The sequence below is a fragment of the Euprymna scolopes genome, chromosome 32 (assembly GCF_053919585.1).
Source record: "Euprymna scolopes isolate OS-2025 chromosome 32, ASM5391958v1, whole genome shotgun sequence".
Lineage (NCBI taxonomy): Eukaryota > Metazoa > Mollusca > Cephalopoda > Sepiida > Sepiolidae > Euprymna > Euprymna scolopes.
The window spans coordinates 8,728,897-8,748,184 of NC_136513.1; the positions used below are offsets into that span (position 1 = coordinate 8,728,897).

Sequence of the window (19,288 nt, forward strand, 5' to 3'; positions counted from 1 at the left end):
TTGTTGATAGTGGTTAGTTAGGTGAGTGTTTGTTGTTAATGTTTTGCAGGTGGGAGGGGGTATAAATTGATGCTCACTTGAGCACCTGCCATGAAAATAATGACAGACTCGCTATGTCTCTTCTATGAGAAAGAGGTAACAGGGAAAAAAAGGACATCCCCACCAGATTTCAAAGCCTGTTTTGTACCCGCGTCAAAGCAGGAAAGCGATGCCCTGAGCAACTCCTTCCCAGATGTGGCAACAGTCCTCCATTTTAGGATGTACTTGGCTCTTATGCAACAAGAGGATTTAGTTAAGATACTTATTGGAGCGGTAAAATAACCCAACCATTTTTCCGGCGACCTTGGCAACAGATTTAATGTGAGTTTTCCATTTCAGATCAGCAATGGAGCTCAATCCTAGAAGCTTGTTAAGGCAGGGTGTTTCCTCAAGATAAGAACAATCCATTATAACTGGGACCAAGTGGGAATCAGTGTTAATGGTGAAAAGATAGCCGCTTGGTTTTGGATGCATTAAAATTCACCAACTAACTTTTCTCCATTATATAAATATTCTAAAAAAGTTAAGCAAGCTACGTTTAAAAATTTTTAATGTGCGAAACTTGTAATATACATGTGAAACGGTTTATGGATGAAATAATTTTTATACCTACAGACACAAGTGTTTTCTGCTTGCACTATCATCAGTGTAGGAAATGATAATTTCTGCTGGTTGGGAGATTCAAACTCTGTCAACAAAGCCACCCTTGACTTTGCAGGTTAGCATATTTCCTCCATGGCGTTCACAGTAAACAGTCAGAGAAGTTATTCAACAGCAACAAAGTCAGAATATTACATTTGAGCTAAAGTAGAGAGTGAGAGAAGAGATGAATATATATATGTACAGAGCTTTTTTCCTAGAACTACCCCTCTGTAGATCACAATAGTGCGGGGTTGCTTCTCAGCTGGTTACAACATAGTCGTTTTCAAATCCAATGTAAACAAATTCTAGGTGCTTTCAACCATCATTAACAATCATCATGGTGTTGTCTCACCATCCATCTGACAAACTCATTAACCTTTATCCTCAATTAACCTTTCGGCCTTGATAAGTGATGACTTTTTAATTAACAAGTCAAGCATGCATGGTCCCCCGTGAATGCACAGTGAACGAGGCATCAAAAAAATGACTTAAGTTCAGCATTTGCACCCTCCTCCCATTTAGCCCAAAAGTCCCCAGGGGATGTCAAATCCTGGTGAAAATGAACAAACGGTGCAGTTTTAAGCCTTAACATATGTAAATTTGAGTTTTGCCCCATGCACCATGCAAAAAAAAAAATGACTAAGTCCATCATTTGCCCCCCTCCCTTTAGCCTCAAAAGTCTCCAAGGCCTGAATATATTTAAATTTGAGTTCAGCACCATGCAAAACTCCTAAATAGACATAGACAGAAAATTTTGGGCAAATATGGTAAAATAGTCCCAAAATGCAGTGTTTTTTATTAGCCCTAAAAGAGCCCCTGGGGTACACCCAAGAGTTATCGCAAAGTATAGACAAACAAAATGATATAGAAATCAGTTAGTTACAACTTTTCAGAAAGTTTTATAAAAAATCCAAGATATCAATTTTTTTTTAATAAGCACAAAAGTGTCAATTTTAGCCATTTTAACCCGAAAGGTACCCCCAGAGGGGCAACCTGAGTTTTCCTGGAAAATCTGTTCTGTTACTTTTTTATTTATATCAGTTTAATGTTTGTGCAAAATTTTTAAAAATTCAAAGACGTAGTTATTGAGAAAAGATGACGAGGGGGAATTTACAGATTAACCCTCCTTTTGTTGGGGGGACCAAAAATCAACAAAAAACTAACTTTACATATAAAGATCTGCATTAAAAATGATCACTGTAGTTACTTTTCAATTTAATGCAACTCGATAAATAAATTTAAGGGATGTCAATTATAGATTCTTGCATATTTCAGCTAGTGTATTTATGGTATTTAAATTTTTGTCTTTCTTAAATTTTTAATCACTGCAAGGATGCCATGAAATCCTTATGATTCAAGCCTGTTTGCTTCCTATCTGAATAGAAATGTTTGTTCTATTTTTATTTTCAGACACGGTGCTCATAATTGGGAAGGGCCTGGCACCTTAACGGCAATGACGGCTCTCGATAAACTGGCAGAGATTGTGCATCCGCTTACTTGGCTGAAGAAAAAGCTCTCCACACAACATGTTATTTTCTCAGGTTAGTTTGTTGTACAATTGTTTTCAGTTTTATTCACAAATATTTTCTCTTTGCTGATCCCCATCCTCTTCCTCCTCCTTTCAAAAACTACCCTCACACTACAATGCAACTAACTTTTTGAGATTCACATCTGTCCTTTTGAACTCCCTTAACAAATTTCCACTATGGCAGTGTTTTGAAAAGGAGGTTTTATCCTTGAAATATCAGAAAGAAATTTGACACTGTGGAATAAGCTAATAATTGAAAATAAACAATAAGTAAAAAATGGAAAGATGATTATCCACAAATACTAAATCCCAACACATCATAGTACCTTGTACTTTAGAAATTGTTCAAGTATTTGTGTGTGTGTGTGTGTGTGTGTGTGTGTGTGTGTGTGTGTGTGTGTATCTATGTATGTATATATATATGTATGTATATATATATATATATATATATATATATATATATATATATATGGCAACAATTAAGAAAAACATATTCAAATATAAACAGAAATTTGTTTAGATATCAAGGAAAAAAATATGCTTCATTATTAGCGAAAATTTCAGAATAATAAATTGATCAGATCAGGAGAATGGAGAAAATTCTTGAAAATTACTAAAATAGTGAGTTCTAATTTTGTAAAAGAATTTCAATTATTAGAATATTCTGTGTGTATATATATATATATATATATATATATATATATATATATACTAACAAAAGTAGCTGTCGTTGACTGGGTTCAAAAACAGCCTACAGAAAATGGGCTCTGATTTATGAAAGTATGATAGGTTATAAAAAGAAAGAGTTATAAAGAGATAGCTTTGAATTTGGGGGTATCAAAACCAAAGCAAAATATGATGAAAGTAAAAATAAAATAGATAAACCCCATAATTTTTTATACCATATTTCTTCAAACTGAAACATAATTATCAAAGTATACTTATGCAGATAGATATGAAAAGTTTTTATTAAAGTTTGTGCCTATTTTCATTCTATGTAGGCCAGGCGCGAATGCAGACCCCACAATTTTATTATACCATCCCTATTTAAGTTAAAACATACTTATCAAAGTATTATTATGTACGCCTATATCAAAAACACTTGTAAACGTTTTTTTTTAATTTTTAAATTTTTTATTTCCATACTTTGTGGACCAGGCGTGTACGCTGACCCCACAATTGTAATGAATCATCATTATGCCAGATCAAACATACCCATTGCTGTGTCTCGATACATCTTCTATCATTATATGTGATCAGTTTTCTATAATAGTCAACCATATAGGAGCCTATTCATGACCAGACACACACAGAGACGTTCAGCAGATATACTGACACAATAAAAATTGATCCAGTAGACTCCTAAAGAATAATAAATATTTTTGTAATTTTTTAAATATTATTCACCCGGGGCAATGCCAATTAAGAATATACCAACTTGTGGGTATTTGTTTTGTAGTTTTTTATTTTGGGCTAGACACACACACACACACACACACACAAATGCCCTTTATATAATAGATATTTCATTATTTCCTGATTCTGCTTTTTATTCAATGCTTGTTTTCTTCAGGTCATTCAATGGGCGGACATGGTGCCTGGCATCTTGCTGTCCATTATCCTGATCGTGCTCTTGGCGTCATATCTTTAGCTGGATGGATTAAAAAAGAAGAATATGGGGACAGCAACTTATTTTTCCGGTATGATTCTTTTTTTTGTGTATGTTTTTAATTCACTTGTACATTTATATAAATGTTGTGCTCTTGATCAAGACAAATGCTGTTGTATAATTAATTATTATTTAATTAATAAAAGTTTATCATAGAATGTATGTGTCAGATTATGTGGTCATAACTGCTTGATACTTAGTTGTAACTGTACTTGTGTTTGAGTAAGTTCACTTATTCTTACACCATAACATATACATATAGTAGAACCCTGGGATACAGTATTAATCCGTTCTAGAGTTGGTGAAATCACCACATGGTGGGGGCCTAAGCAAAATTTTATACAGTACATATTAAAAATTAATAACAAAATACAGTGCAGCATATAATATACATGTATATAATCAAATAACAATATAAATAACACCGTAAAGTGGGACAAATGCCGTAACCAGGGGGCCATAAAAACATCATATTCCACATCGTAACCTGAAAAAGCCAAATCCCAGGGCCATCATATCCCAAGGTGGAAAGATAAATTTATCGCCTTAAAGAAAACAACACTACAGCTTTATTTTAGAACTTGTGGGTCGGTGCCAAATCCTGTTGCCACACCTAGAGCCTGCCAGTGGCCACCTGATTGCACCAGGGGATCACCACACTCTTCAACACATCCAGGTACACTTTGGTGATGACTTTCAAGCTGACTTCTAAGATATTGCATGATGTGGCCTTCACTTTAAACCAAACCAAATACCATAACCATGGCTGGAAATTTTGTTCGAACTGTGCCCTCAAGCATTGAACCATCTAGATTTGCATTTTGAGGGTGCTGGCAATGGTCCTGTTATCATAAAATGTCTGCAACAAAAAAAGAAAATCGGTTTTCATCAAATGTAAATGGAATCATGTTGTCTTTTCTAGGACGACAATTTTATCATTCCACCCTGTATATATATATGTGTATATATATGTGTGTGTATGTATGTGTGTGTGTGTGTATGTATATATATATATATATATATATATATATATATATATATAATTTGTTTACTGTTTTTTGGGGAAAGAATTCCAACAAAGTGCTCGATTACAAAGAAAAACTTTTTCGATATAAGAGCTTAATATTTGTTTATTTAATTGTACAGAAGTTCAGAAAAACATTGGTACCGTCGGTTTCAAGCCCAACATAAAGGGGACCAGTTAATGGTAAAACGTAAATGATGTTAGGCTCTCGTCAGAAACCGACGGTACCAATGTTTTTCTGAACTTCTGTACAATTAAATATATATATATATATATATATATATTACAAGAAATAATAGTCTTAAGTCCACAGATGAGAACAACAATGGGTAATTAATTATATAGCTAACTCTTATAAAATAACATAAAACATAAATTAAAACCAGTTGATCAGAATACTGCAGGTATATCAGCTCAATAGTGGGAGAGTTGATCATCTAGAGCTAAGGTATTTATATATTTTTATGTGGTTAAAACTTTAATAAAATACAAAATTAAATGCGAACAATAGGGAGATAAAATTAAATATAATCTTTTACTTAATACACACCAAAAAAACATTTAATATAAACAAAAAATCTTTTACTTTAGCCGAAGTCAATAACAATAGGGAGGTAAATTTAAATATAATAAAACATTTAACATAAAAAAAAAAAAATTTTTTTTACTCAAGCCGAAGTCAGTAAACTAGGGAAATGGATGAGAGTATTAAGAAAAAGAGGTCAGAGTATGCTGAGACGTAATTTAATTATTCCCATAAAAAAAATCTCAAAGTTTTAGATTTATGATATTTTTGGTCAGAAATATCTCAAAGGAAATTACCTTCTCTTACCAGGTCTTAAAAAGGGATTTTTTTTTCACTTGGATTTATAACCCTAGAATCATGCCAGAGCTGAGATTGAACCCACCACATCAACAAACTATTGCTAAGTTAGCACAATATAGAGAGTGCTGCCCAGTATTAGAATATTCTAGAACCTGCACTTTCTTTCTTGAAGGTTCTAGAAAGTTCTGGGATGCACTTAAATTTTCTAAATCTTATATTTCTTTTTTTCCATTTTTGTAGATTTTCGTGAAAAAAAATCTTTCTGAAATAACAGATAAGACTTCTCTCTATGTATATAGAGAAGATAAATTAAGCCATCATAATATATATATATATATATATATATATATATATATATATATATATATATATATTTCCCCCAAAACTCTGACCTTGATGGAGGGGAGACTAAAATTTGCTGCTATGGTTTCAAATGATCTGAAATAACAGCAAAGGGGTGAATTGATTCCAAATATTTCTCATATATTACATCTTCGACTTTTGGAAATAAGGTACGATTATGAATATCTCCAGTATCAAATAATCCTTATACACTGTGAAATTTACTTTATGTATGAAAACCAAAGAGGGGACATATAAAAATATGAGAAATATTTGGAATCTATGACTATGATTAAAACATTTTATGGCTGTAAAAAAGTGCCAAAAATAGGCTCTGGATGATGGAAGATCTCCTTAATGTGCAAACTTAACGACAAATGTCACATAGCCCACTACACAAGTCAGGTCATTACCTTTCCAACAAGCCTTCATTTGTTAAATTCTGATCAATAGTCGCTGAGATTTGGAACTTATAAAATTGCCAAAAAAAAGGTGGTATATATATCTATATATCTATAAAAGTGAACGTGTCTGTGTGTGTGTCTGTGTACATTTTCCTTCACAATAACTCTGTTAATTTTCAGTCTACAGACTTGAAATTTGATATACAGGGCACTGAGATTTGGGAAAATCTACATGATCGGTTTTCGGACAGAAATTTGGCTGTTAAGGGGTCAAAGTTCAACGATTTGACCGTTGAGAACTCTACCAAACTCCTCCGATAATTTTAGGTCTAAACACTTGAAATTTTAGATATAGGTTCCTTGGACATGGATCTAACTTAATAACTTGATTTGAGCCCAAAACAATAAAGGTTAAGGGGTCATAATAGGAATCAAAGTTTAAAAAATTGACCGTTTTTCTTTTTTTTTTTTTTTTTTTTTTCTCAGCAGACACCTCCAAACACCTGGGCAATGTCGGGCACCCATGCTAGTATATATGTATATGTGTGTGTTTGTGTGTGTGTGTGTATATATATATATATATATATATATATATATATATATAATTATTTTTTTACTATAATAATTAAATACCTACAGACACTAGTGTTTCATCTTTTTGAGAATCTTCAGTGCAGAGTGGCATGATTAACACCAGTCGACAGATTCGAACCCGGCAACACGAGCCATCTCTGGTTCGATTAGCAAAGACCATATCCAATCAGCTATCATTAACAGCACAACAGCAGAGTTACTATCTTTAAAAGCATATCTGATAAAATTGACTAAGTTCTATCAGCTTATCCTTCAGCTAACATTCACGTATGTGGAGACTTCAATGTTCACAATGTGGAATGGTTGACCCACTCAAACGAGACCGATGATGAGGGGAGGTTCTGTCATGACTTCTCCATTGCTTATGACCTCACTCAGATTGTTCACGAACCCACTCATGTGCCCGAATATGACGGCCAGTATGCAAGTCTCCTAGACCTTTTTCTCACAACTTGCCCTGAACTATGTTCAGTTTCCATTTTGTTCCCTCTTGGATCTTCCGACCACTCAGGTGTATCAATTAAGATAAAAATGAAATGTAATAAGTCCTCAGACGTACCTCTCCATCGTACAGTATATCGATACACTATGGCTGACTGGGATAGTTTCCGTACATTTATATCGGATCTACCTCTGCGTTCCATGTTTAAAAAGGATGTGTCTTCTATAGTATCAGACCTGACGGAATGGTTAATTGTAGGTATAGACCATTTCATACCCTCGAAAAAGTTCCAGCAAAAACCTAACAGCCAGCCGTGGTTCTCTCCAGAATGTGCTGCTGTCATTGCTCACAGAAATCACTTTTTCCACTGCTTCCAATGTAATAGATGTATGGAAACTAAAGCCGCTTTCAGGACTGCCAGCAACCATTGTAAGAAAGTAATAAAGAACGCAAGAGAGTTGTATGCTCAGTCTGTCAAGTCCAAAGTAGCTGAGCAGTGGCTTGGTTCCCACCAGTTTTGGCAAATAGCAAACAGAATCCTGAACAGAAGCGTGTGCTCTATCCCAACTATTATCAATGGACCTGAGGTAATCTCATCAGCATCAGACAAAGCCAAACTCTTTGCCAAGAACTTTGCAGCTAATTCTACCCTTTGCGACCAAGGCCGTCAACCCCAAATATTTTCTCCTGTATCAGAAAACACACTATGTGATATACAAATATCTGTTCGTGATGTTGGCAAGCTAATCAAAAACCTTGATTCCAGTAAAGCAACCATCCCTGACGGCATTCCAATTATAGTACTCAAAAAACTTCAACCAGAACTAGCGCCCATACTTACAAAACTGTTTAAACGTTGTCTTAAGGAGAATTGCTTCCATCACCCTGGAAAATCGCATCAGTATGCCCTGTATTTAAGAATTCAGGTGATTGTTCATCCCCCTCTCAGTACAGGCCAATAAGTCTCCTGTGCGTCATGAGTAAGTTGCTGGAATCTGTGTTAAATAGAGAAGTAATCAACCATCTCAGCAAAAATAACCTTCTTAGTGACACACAATATGGTTTCCGTTTTGCTCGATCTACAGCAGATGTGTTTACAGTTATATCTCGTAGGATTAATGAATTTCTTGACAGAAGCAACCTTTCTAGGACAGTTGCTCTTGACATATCAAAGGCCTTTGATAGGGTATGGCATAAAGGTTTACTTCACAAGATCTCCAGCTATGGTATAGCTGGAAATGTCTTCTCAATTATTAAATCATTTCTCTCTGATAGGTTCATAAGAGTAGTAGTTGATGGGCAAAAATCAGAAGCTCACAGTATTAATGCAGGTCCACCCTGGGCCCAACTCTTTTCCTGATCTACATTAATGATCTTCCAAATCGCATCCTTACATCATTTGTAGACATTTATGCTGATGACACTACCATCTATGGTAGCACATCTAAGTCAGTAAACGACCAAGTTCTCTCCGATTCTCTCTCCTCTGATCTTGAGCACGTGGTACAATGGGGAAAGAAGTGGCTGGTTACTTTTAATGCATCTAAAACCAAGCTTCTCTCTTTATATCATAAACGTTCTGATCCCCATCTGACATCAGTTGAAATGAATGGCTCTCGTCTTGAGGAGGCCTCAAGTTTTGACAAGCTTCTTGTCTTGACCTTTACTCCTGATCTTAAATGGAACAAGTATATCAAATCTGTTGCCAAGGCCGCTGGAAAAATGGTGAGATCCTTCTATCGATCCAGTAGATATCTCACTGCTGATGCAATTCTCTATCTATATAAGAGCCAGGTACGTCCAAGGATGGAATACTGTTGCCACACCTGGGCAGGAGCTGCTAGAAAGGACCTGTCCTGCCTTGATAGAGTTCAAAATAGATTTCATGGCCTCGTGGGAGATGTCCTTTTCTCTTCCCTGCAACCTCTATCTCACAGAAGAGATGTTGCGAGTTTGTGTCTGATGTATCGTTATTTTCATGGAAAGTGTTCAACTGAGCTTCAGTGTATGGTTCCCCCCTTGCCAAACTTTCACAAGAAACGCTCGTCTAGCTGAAAACACTATCAATAATTCCCCCCACTCTTTATCTGTGCCTAAACCTAAATGTAGATTCCATACACAAAGCTTCTTTCTTAGAACTGCACGTCAGTGGAATTGTCTTCCGTTTTCCTGCTTTCCGGCTGTCTATAATATGGTTGTCTTCAAGCCCAACATAAACAAGTTTCTGATAAGCCGTTCCACTTAAGTTAACAAATTTACCGAACTTCCATTACTATTGATCACTATATTGCCCTTTTGACTACTGTTCATTCTTAAACCCTTATCCTTGAGTGGCCTCTCGGCCTTGATAAGTGGTGACGCCTATGTAAAAAAAAAATTAACCATGAGAAATAACGTTGAATTTAAACATTTTAATTTTAAATGTTCTTTACGTCAGTCACAGTGATCTAATCGTTATACGATGATCTATGCATAAGAGCTAAATTGACCGATTTAATTGAACTGAATGTGCTCAACGATAAGAAACGAGTTTCTTAAAGGGGCTGACATATATATATATACATATATATATATACATACTCATAGCCAAATTGAATATTTAAACATCTTTGGTTCTATATGACGAAACTACATGAAAATTTACAGGCTTTTTGAAGATTATAATACTATTCTATGGTTAAAATTTTGACAATTAGTGAAAAAGAATTTATATTTTCAAACTAATAAAATATGCCCAAATTTGTCTACATTTGTATATATAGTGTCCTCGCAGGTAGCTTTGGTCTTGCTGATTTGATTGTCTCCACTGTAGCCTTGCCAGGTCATTAATATATATATCAGAATGTGTGCAATTTTTTTCCCGTTACTCTTTTTCACTTCAAACAAAACGTATTGCAACTTGAATGTAAGGAGCTACTATTTGGAAAATATCTCTAGAGAACTATCTAGGGAATTGAGCAGCGAGATGTCTGTTCAAATTACATTTAAACTTTTTTATGTTATACAGTCAGTGAGCAGGAAACAGGAAGGGAATGCCAAAATATATCTGAGAGAAGAAACTATTAGTGTAGAAGGCTTTAGGAACCCTAGCAATAAGAGTGAGATTTTGCTGATTGTCAGGTTAGTCGGAAGTATGTATAAAACATTTTATTTATTATTTGTCTGACACACGCAAATTAATTTCTTTTTTCTGCAAAATAGATTGGCCTAATAGAACTGAAGCAATCATAAAAAATAAATAAAATAAACAAATAAAGATCAGCTAAGAATACAAATATAAATAATTAAGTTTATCAAAATAAAAAAGAAAAAACAATAAATAATATTGAACACACGTCTGATAATTAATTTCCAATTTCTATGGAATAGCTCAATCTAACAGAATCGAGGTAAAAAAATAAAAAAATTTTAATAAATAAAAGTAAAAACAACAACAATACAACAATAAATAATGATAGCTAAATATTAATAAAATGAACTATAAATAATATTGAGTCCTAACACATTTGGAACGAATAAAATCATTTTAAAATTTTGCAGAATAGCTCGATCTAAAGTAAGATCCACCATACACGTTTGAAAGTCAAACACACATACCTGATGAAGGGAATACTTCCTGAAATATAGTATCATGGATATTCCACTTGACCACCTGACACATGTAAGAACATCAGAATATTTGATATGTATAATGCTCTATATATATATATATATATATATGGTCAATTCCACCATTTATGCAGTAAGTTACTTCTCTACATTGTTCTGCTTTCTATAAACGTAAATTTCTTTTATATACACATTAAACAATGCTTTGAGCAAACTACTTTTAGCTCTTGTATGTTTTTTTGTAATACTGTCAACAACTTGCTTTCCTGTAGGTATAACTAGTTTAACACACATTTGAGGCATTGAAAGCATTATTAAACAGTGCTTCTCTATCTATCTACCTATCTATCTATCTGTACTGTCCCCTACTATATTCTAGCTGTAAGCCATATCACATCTGTCTGTTTCCTTTAGCTTGTTCATATATCAGTTTTGATTGTAACAATATTTTTATTTTCATGTTTGTTTTGTTTCTTCATAGACATGATATTGCTGTGAGTCATACGGATCCGGTTGTTAAGCACTTGATGGAAATGACTGTCACTGAAAATGAAGCGGACAGGCATATTCAAAACTTGAAGGTAAAAAATCTAAGAATCAAATTTTGAATCGTCAACCCCAACATTGTGTCTGTGGGCTTGACTAATAAAAACTTAAAAATGTTGATTAGGATTAAATATAAAAATTAAATCAATTGGAAGTAAAATTTTTGCTTTTAATAACAACTCAATCAGAGATGACAGATTTTTTTTTTTTGTAGTAGTTTATTATTTGATTTAATCTCTTTTGGCCGTATCGTCGTCTCTCAAATTAGTGGTTGCCGATAGGGCACACACAAGTGCATAAGTATAAAAAAACAACTAAAAATAAAACAGAAAATATGTTGCCTTCTGAACGCTAAGGTCCATATCTACATAGTCTGTTGAGGCTTCTTTGTCTGTTGACGTCAACTCATGTTGATTTGCTCTGAAACACAATCCATGTTCAACTGTTGTCAACTGTCGCAAAGCCAAGACTGTCCATAAACTACACAAAACTCATTACCACTCCTAAAACTGCTCATAAACTAACCCCAAGTATATTAACTTCTATTGTTTGGTACTTTTGTCCCAGTCCTCTGTCACATCTTGATTAACAATCTTATGTCAGCTTCCTTTGTGTGCCTTGGTGAACAACTTCCTATACCTTTGTTCTGCTGATAAACTTATTTCCTCTTTCTTTGTTATATTTTTCCTTTTTGTTTATTACCTAACATTTAGGAGGGTAGACATCGATAGTATCCTATCAGAAAAATGTCACAATAATCATACATATATGTTTTATTTTTTTATTACCGTTTTATCTGTTTGGTTACATATGTTTCAGATGTTGGACCATGTTTACAATCCAACAGCCTCGTAAAACCTTACAGAAAACTGTAAGGTCTGACGAGGCTGTTGGATTGTAAATATGGTCCAACATCTGAAACATATGTAACCAAACAGATAAAACGGTAATAAAAAAATAAGACACATATTTGCTCTGCAATAGTATTGAGCACTCTCTTCAGGTTTTTACTAATTACCAGTTTTACTATATATATATATATATATATATATATCGTTTATAAGACAAATGTATTCATTTTGATTCATTTGTCGCTTTCATTAAAACTTTCTTTAGTTAATATGCATATCTTATGAATATACTGTGGTACTTTGGTACTTGACCATTATTCATTCTAGATGTTTGTTCAAACACCGAAATGTTCGACAACCAAAACAATATTTCCCTTTTAAATTAACTGAAATAGAATTAATTGGTTCCAAAGTTTAAAAGTTCCATTTTATCTGTAAACTTTGAGGATTTTATACATTTAATTGCACTGCCATTTCATATTCCTTTGCAAGCGCTGACACGCGTATTCCTTTTTCAAATTTCTCTATCCGTTCCTTTTTAAATTCAATCATCGTTTGCAGTTTTCTGTTTTGCACTCGCTTTACTGCTTTTATTCTTATTTTCTTTCTTTTTATCCAATGGTAAAAAAATGTCCATTTCTTCTTTGTTTCTAAAGTATTTACATGATACTAAACTGATTATTTGAACAACAAAGCTATTTTTGTGTCATTAATTACTGTCGTCCCGAGATATGTTAGCTTCGTTAGTCATATTGAAGTTTACTGACCCTTTTTTTTTTGGACACTTCAAGTTATCCCACGCAAAAAAAATAAATCATACTTTCATAAATCCAAGTCCATTTTCTGTAGGCTGTTTTTGAACCCAGTCAACGACGGGTACTTTTGCTAGAATATATATATATATATATATATATATATATATATATATATATTAAATTTAACTAAAAACATCTATTTGAATATTCCTTATGTTCTTTTTCTAAGGGAATTCCGGTTTTAGCAAGAATTGGTGCTGATGACCGAAAGGTCCATCCATATTTTGCACGGAGAATGTATCGGCTTCTGGAAGAGTTGCGGTCCAATGTGAATTACACAGAATTGCCAAACAAAGAACATTGGTGGTGGGATACATGGTACGTATTAATGCAAAAGAACTTTTTTTTATAAATCACAAAATTCTGTTCTTATTTGGAATTCAACTTAATTTTTAAAAACAATAATTAAAAAATACAAAGTCTTTTATGTATCCATCATGGAACAAAGATGTCATATTCCAAAAATCATGTAAATTGATTAAGTAGTTTTATTTTTATTAACTAAGAAAATCAAATTTTATAAAAGGGACTTATCTCGCGTCGCCATCTTGAAAGAAAAACAAGAGCAGATAAGTCCACAATAATTCAGACCTGTGAGATCAGCCATATACTGCTACTGATTTCATATTAATCACTTTAAATCATTTATAAATGGTTTTCTTTTATAAAAATAAACCTACTTGATTGTTGGATTATGACTTTTACATTCCATGTATCATAAAGATTTTATGTTTTTTTTTTTTTAATTAAGTTTAATTCTAAACTAGCAGGATCTGTGGAAATATCACAGCGGACACTTTCATATGTCATAGATTGATGTTAACATTCTGTGGATGTTCGGCATAAATGCAGACATCCTGATAATATTGTAGCTCTTTTGTTAAAATTACAAAAGTATTATACTAAGCTAGCAGGGACGCCCGGCATAGCCCGGTCATAAGATACACTTAAATATATTTTGATTTATGTAGATTTCGTATATATTATTATTGAGCAAATTTCTATTGATTCTTATATATTATAAAGTTGTGATTTTAGAAATAAAAAAATATATCCACATGACTTGAATTCATTAGTTTGAATCGAAGCCAAAACTTATGAAGAATTCTTGGTAAAATTATTTATTACAAGAAATTGAAGGTCATAACAATAAAACGACAGTCACTCAGAAAAAAAAATATGTAAGCGTGACACACAAAATAACATGCATGCTATTGTATTAATATATAGATAACTCAAAATACTGATATAATGTTCCCTAGTTTGGGTGGAGCATATTGGGAAGTGATATACAAACTGCCATTAGCATATTAAGCGATGCTTGTTGTGTAAACAAATTGAGCTTAGGCATTTGGATAATGTAAAAACATTCTTAATTCACTACCCGCCATAGCAGCAGCTAAATAGCATAATGGTTAGAAGCGCCAACTGTTGTTTGGGCAGTCAAGTTTCGACCCTGACTTGAGGTAGTTGTTTATCTATCTACATTGATGAGCTGTGATACAGCACTGATATATATATATAACTCTTCGCATAAGCCTGACAAATTGTAGCATGGATGAAACGCGGAATATTCTGTGTAGAATATATATTTAGGCAGCATTTTTTCATTCAAGCAAATAAACTAATAATTAAATGCAATAATATTTGCTTGAATATATATATATATATATATATATATATATATATATATATATATATATATATATATATATATATGCACAGTGTGGAAAATTACCAGGTTGGTATCTGGTTTGCAATAACTTACAAGGTAGAAGCTCAGTCCTAGTCGACAGTCTACCTAAAAGATGGAAAACTCTGACAATACTTGCCTGTGTGCAGTTGTTTGATGATTCTGTGGTATATTTTGCACCAATTAATGTAATCAGCTCTATCAATAAGTGTGAATGGTTCTACACGAGTCATTACTATTTTAAGCAACTCGTTATGTGAATAATCCATGAAGTTGCTTACTCTGCTTTCTGAAAAAATAAATAGTCGACGAGCTAATGTTTCAATTCAATTTACGTAGCGCACGAATAGAAACTGCGCCTACACAACCCATCACTTGTAAGTCATGCTGCTTGGTTTGTGGGAGCAGGGCTGGTCCTATGTCACACATGTGGTATAAAAATTGAAAGTAGAGTATAACTGTGGATTTATAGCCCTCATGCGTTGAACACAAGAAGAGCATCCATCATATACATAAGGCATAAATTAAACATTCTGACTTCTTGTTGAATATTCTCTGACTGTACTGACTTGGCATTTATAGGTACTTAATTTCTCTCAATTCCTGTGTTAATTTCTGGCAATACTTAAATGTGCATATTGAATGAACACAACTTAAAAATTGATCCGTTTTTGTGTTTCTTGTTTGTAGGTCTACGAACGATGGCGGTGCAGTCCACGATGAACAACTGCGTAAATTTTCTGCTACTCATGGATCGATTCCAGGCCAACACTCCAGCATTTCTGAAGAGAGCTGTCGTGCTGACACTGGTCAGTGCTTTGATTCCACAGATGACACTAGCAACTATCGTGCGAGTCGCAAACATCAGCTCTCGATGCCCGATACTTACACGTTGGTTGTAAACAACCCAGCCCTTGGTGAATCCGCACATGGTATCCATATTATACAACAAATCACACCAATGCGAACGAGTACAGTGGAAGTGAGTGATGACTTTTTTGTTTGTTAGTTTATCGTAATCTATAAAAGCTAATGGTAAATCCTATTTATTATAGCAGACGTTCAGTTATTGCAGCTATGCATAGCTGAGTAAAACCTTTGCCAGACTATTAGCTGGGAATTTATCTCCATCAGTTGAGTGCCTAAACAAGAAATTCAGATGTTTTTCAGACCCCTCTCACACTCTCTCTTTGACCCATGTGGCATCATATCCATTTCTACTACTTCCTACAGTTCATCAAGTTGACTTCAGCTGTTTCAGTTCTTATTTAGAATTCAACTTGATTATAAAAACAGAAGTATAGAAATGAATGGAGTGAAGATATCATATTCTAAAAATTACATAAATTGATTAAGTGTCTCACAGAAAAGCGGTTGCTAGTTTTTCTCTACTCTATCGTTATTTCGATGGTAGACAGAGCTCCAGTCAATACTTCCTCTTTTAACAATTGTTGAATAGCAGGAGTTCCACATTAAGAGAGGGCGCGGAATTCATATTGGGGCACATGTATAACAGGATTCATGTAATATACAGACATAACGATAGTGATGATGAGGGAGAGAAGACATTTATATATATTACAGTTTTTTAACACATATTAGAGGAGAGGGTGACATGATGCACAGTTTTTAACACAGAGGAGGGAAGATACATGATCTACGAAGGATTACACAATGTTCATTATAAGATGATAAACACAATTACCTTTTTCGTGATGAAGGATGACACAAGACAACAATTACAAAACACAATGATGACGTCAGGAATTCAAATTTGGATCTACATAGTCTAAATGTTCTTCCTTCGCTTCCAAGGGATCAACTGACCAACTGACTGGTTCTCTTGCTCTCCGACTCTCAACTCCACTCTCTTGACTAACTAACTCTTAGATCCTATATTGAGAATCTCCCTTTGTCTATGATGTCAGAAGTGTGTTTTTCAAACATGGCCAATTTCACGTGGCTTTACATATGTTTGTCCAAACACACCCCTGGCGAACAAAAGAATCCTCAATATATAACTCTAACCTATTTTTAAACTATATAATTTAAATTGCATTGTTCATTTTTTTACTGACATATTTAATATTCAGATTTCTAAAAGAATTAACAATAGACTTAATTTCTAACATTCCATTTCTTAACTTTGCCTACAGGGTTCGATTCTAGGCTTATCCTAACCTCATTTCCACTTATCTAATATTCTTCTTATTTACATGGGAAGGGGACAGCCCTTCCCTGTAACACAGGAATTAACCAAACTATTTTTGGTCCCCTGACAAAGGAGGGATTGGACTTCACTTTCATTCATCTGTTCATTTGTTCGCACTTTTCTCAATAACCATGCCTTGGATTTGTTTGAAATTTTGCACAAACATTTGTATAGAATTTTCTGGGATAACTCTGATTGCTCCCCCCTCCCCTCTAGGAGGTATTATAGCGGTAAAATTTCCCCCAAATCATTCATCTGTTCACACTTTACTCAATAACCACGCCTTGGATTTGTTTGAAATTTTGCACAAACATTAGTCATGGTGAAAATAAATTTTTCACTCGTGGAGAGGGACTCCACATGCTTGGCTTATTTCATTTTTTCTTTAATCCTAAACTAATCCTAACTTCCTTTTATTGCTTTTGGTTACAGTTATTTATTGAGTATTTTTTTTTTATCACAGCATATTGTTTTTTTCATTGGAAATTCTTGGCAATCGCCAATTTATGAATTAATTGCTTTAAAATTAAGCTTGTCATCTGTTTTTCTTGCCTTATGATTGGATAAGTGTTTTGGCATCTTCAGGTTGTTTATTTAAACAATCAGTAAAAACTGAATGACAAGTGGTTTTGTCTTATTCAAAAGCTATACCAGTATGTGCATATTGTTGTTCTTAATTCGGTCAATTTGCTTTTTAGAATTTACTTTCCTGTATAATATTTCTAAATCTTCTGTACTCTTCTTTATCTTTTTAAATTATCTTTTTTATGAAGATGCCATTAAATATTGGTGAGTATGTTTGCTAGCATAAATATTAGCTTAAATATATGTGACATCACATAGAACCCGCTCCACAAAAAATGCTGACCCTAACGTTATTTCCATAACCTTCTTCTTCATCTTTTCTTCTGTCTGTGTCATCATCGCTCACATTGGCGACTGGCAAGAAGGGTGCGCACAAGTTTATAAAAAAAAAAAATAAATAAATAAAACAAAAAAAAAACACAAACTCCGACACATTCTTGCACTCTTCTAAAGCTCTCTTGATCTAGTCTAAACCACAACCTATCTTCAACTGTGTCTAACTTGCAACTGTCCTCAACTCCAAACTTGTCAACCAGCATTGTTTGCAAACTGTTGCAAAACTCCTCACCATCTCCTAAACTGGCTACAAAACAACCCTAAACGCTGACTGTTATTGTTCGGTCTTTTGTCTCCAATCATTGCCAGACCTTCATTCATTCATTCCATCTCTCTCCCTCGAGGGATCCATGAATTCATTGTTGCTCATCATTCACAACCCCATACACGCTGTTTCTCAAAAATGCTTAATGTATTACCATAGCTTTTTTGTGGCATAATCACATTGACACAACGGTTCTCACCAGATCATTGAAGTTAAGCAACAATGAGCCTGGCAAATAACAGATGGGTGACCATTTGGGAATACTAAGCACTGTATAGGGTGACAGGACAACATTACTGTCAAAGGAAAGTTAGGTGCCTCCTTCCCTCCACTAAGTATGGAGGAGATGCCTGGCCAAGGTCGAGAACCTGCTACTGAAAAGCAGGTGACAGATGCAATACGGAAGCAATGAAGAATAATTCTGTTCATGGTTTCATATCTTGTGCTAGGCAAAATATCCCTTTGGGTACAATGGTTAGGAAAATCGCCTAGTATGGGCACCGCTCAAACAGAAGGAAACTGCAACCTACTGTCTGTACGACTGCAAAGAAAATTTTAGCAATACGCCAAACACCTTAATTAACCATCCTCTTTCAGGTTTCCTTTGTGTTTCTTAGTGAACAACTTCCTCTTGATTGTTCTGTTGATAAACCTATTTTCTCACTTTTTTTTTTGTTCTCGTATTTCTTTTTCACTTTCTCCCCTATTTTCTATCACTTGGGAGGAAAGGAACATCAATATTATCACTTACCAAATTGGTTAAAGGGAAAATTATTCCCAACTCGCATTTAGGTAAAAATGCACTTTCTGAAACAATTGAATTCATTCAAAACATATTGCTAAAATCAAAACAAACAACATCTAAG

The 19,288-nt window shown here is 34.1% G+C and overlaps 1 protein-coding gene across 1 annotated transcript in view; it reads left to right on the plus strand.

The window, feature by feature from the left end:
• LOC145256212 (uncharacterized) overlaps positions 1-19,288 on the plus strand; it is a 68,341-nt gene that overhangs the window by 23,107 nt on the left and 25,946 nt on the right. The window contains exons 5-9 of the mRNA XM_080114828.1: positions 2,092-2,222; positions 3,783-3,909; positions 11,601-11,700; positions 13,501-13,649; positions 15,715-16,006. Of these exons, the coding sequence (XP_079970954.1) occupies positions 2,092-2,222; positions 3,783-3,909; positions 11,601-11,700; positions 13,501-13,649; positions 15,715-16,006 (799 nt within the window). The remainder of the gene's footprint in view (positions 1-2,091; positions 2,223-3,782; positions 3,910-11,600; positions 11,701-13,500; positions 13,650-15,714; positions 16,007-19,288) is intronic.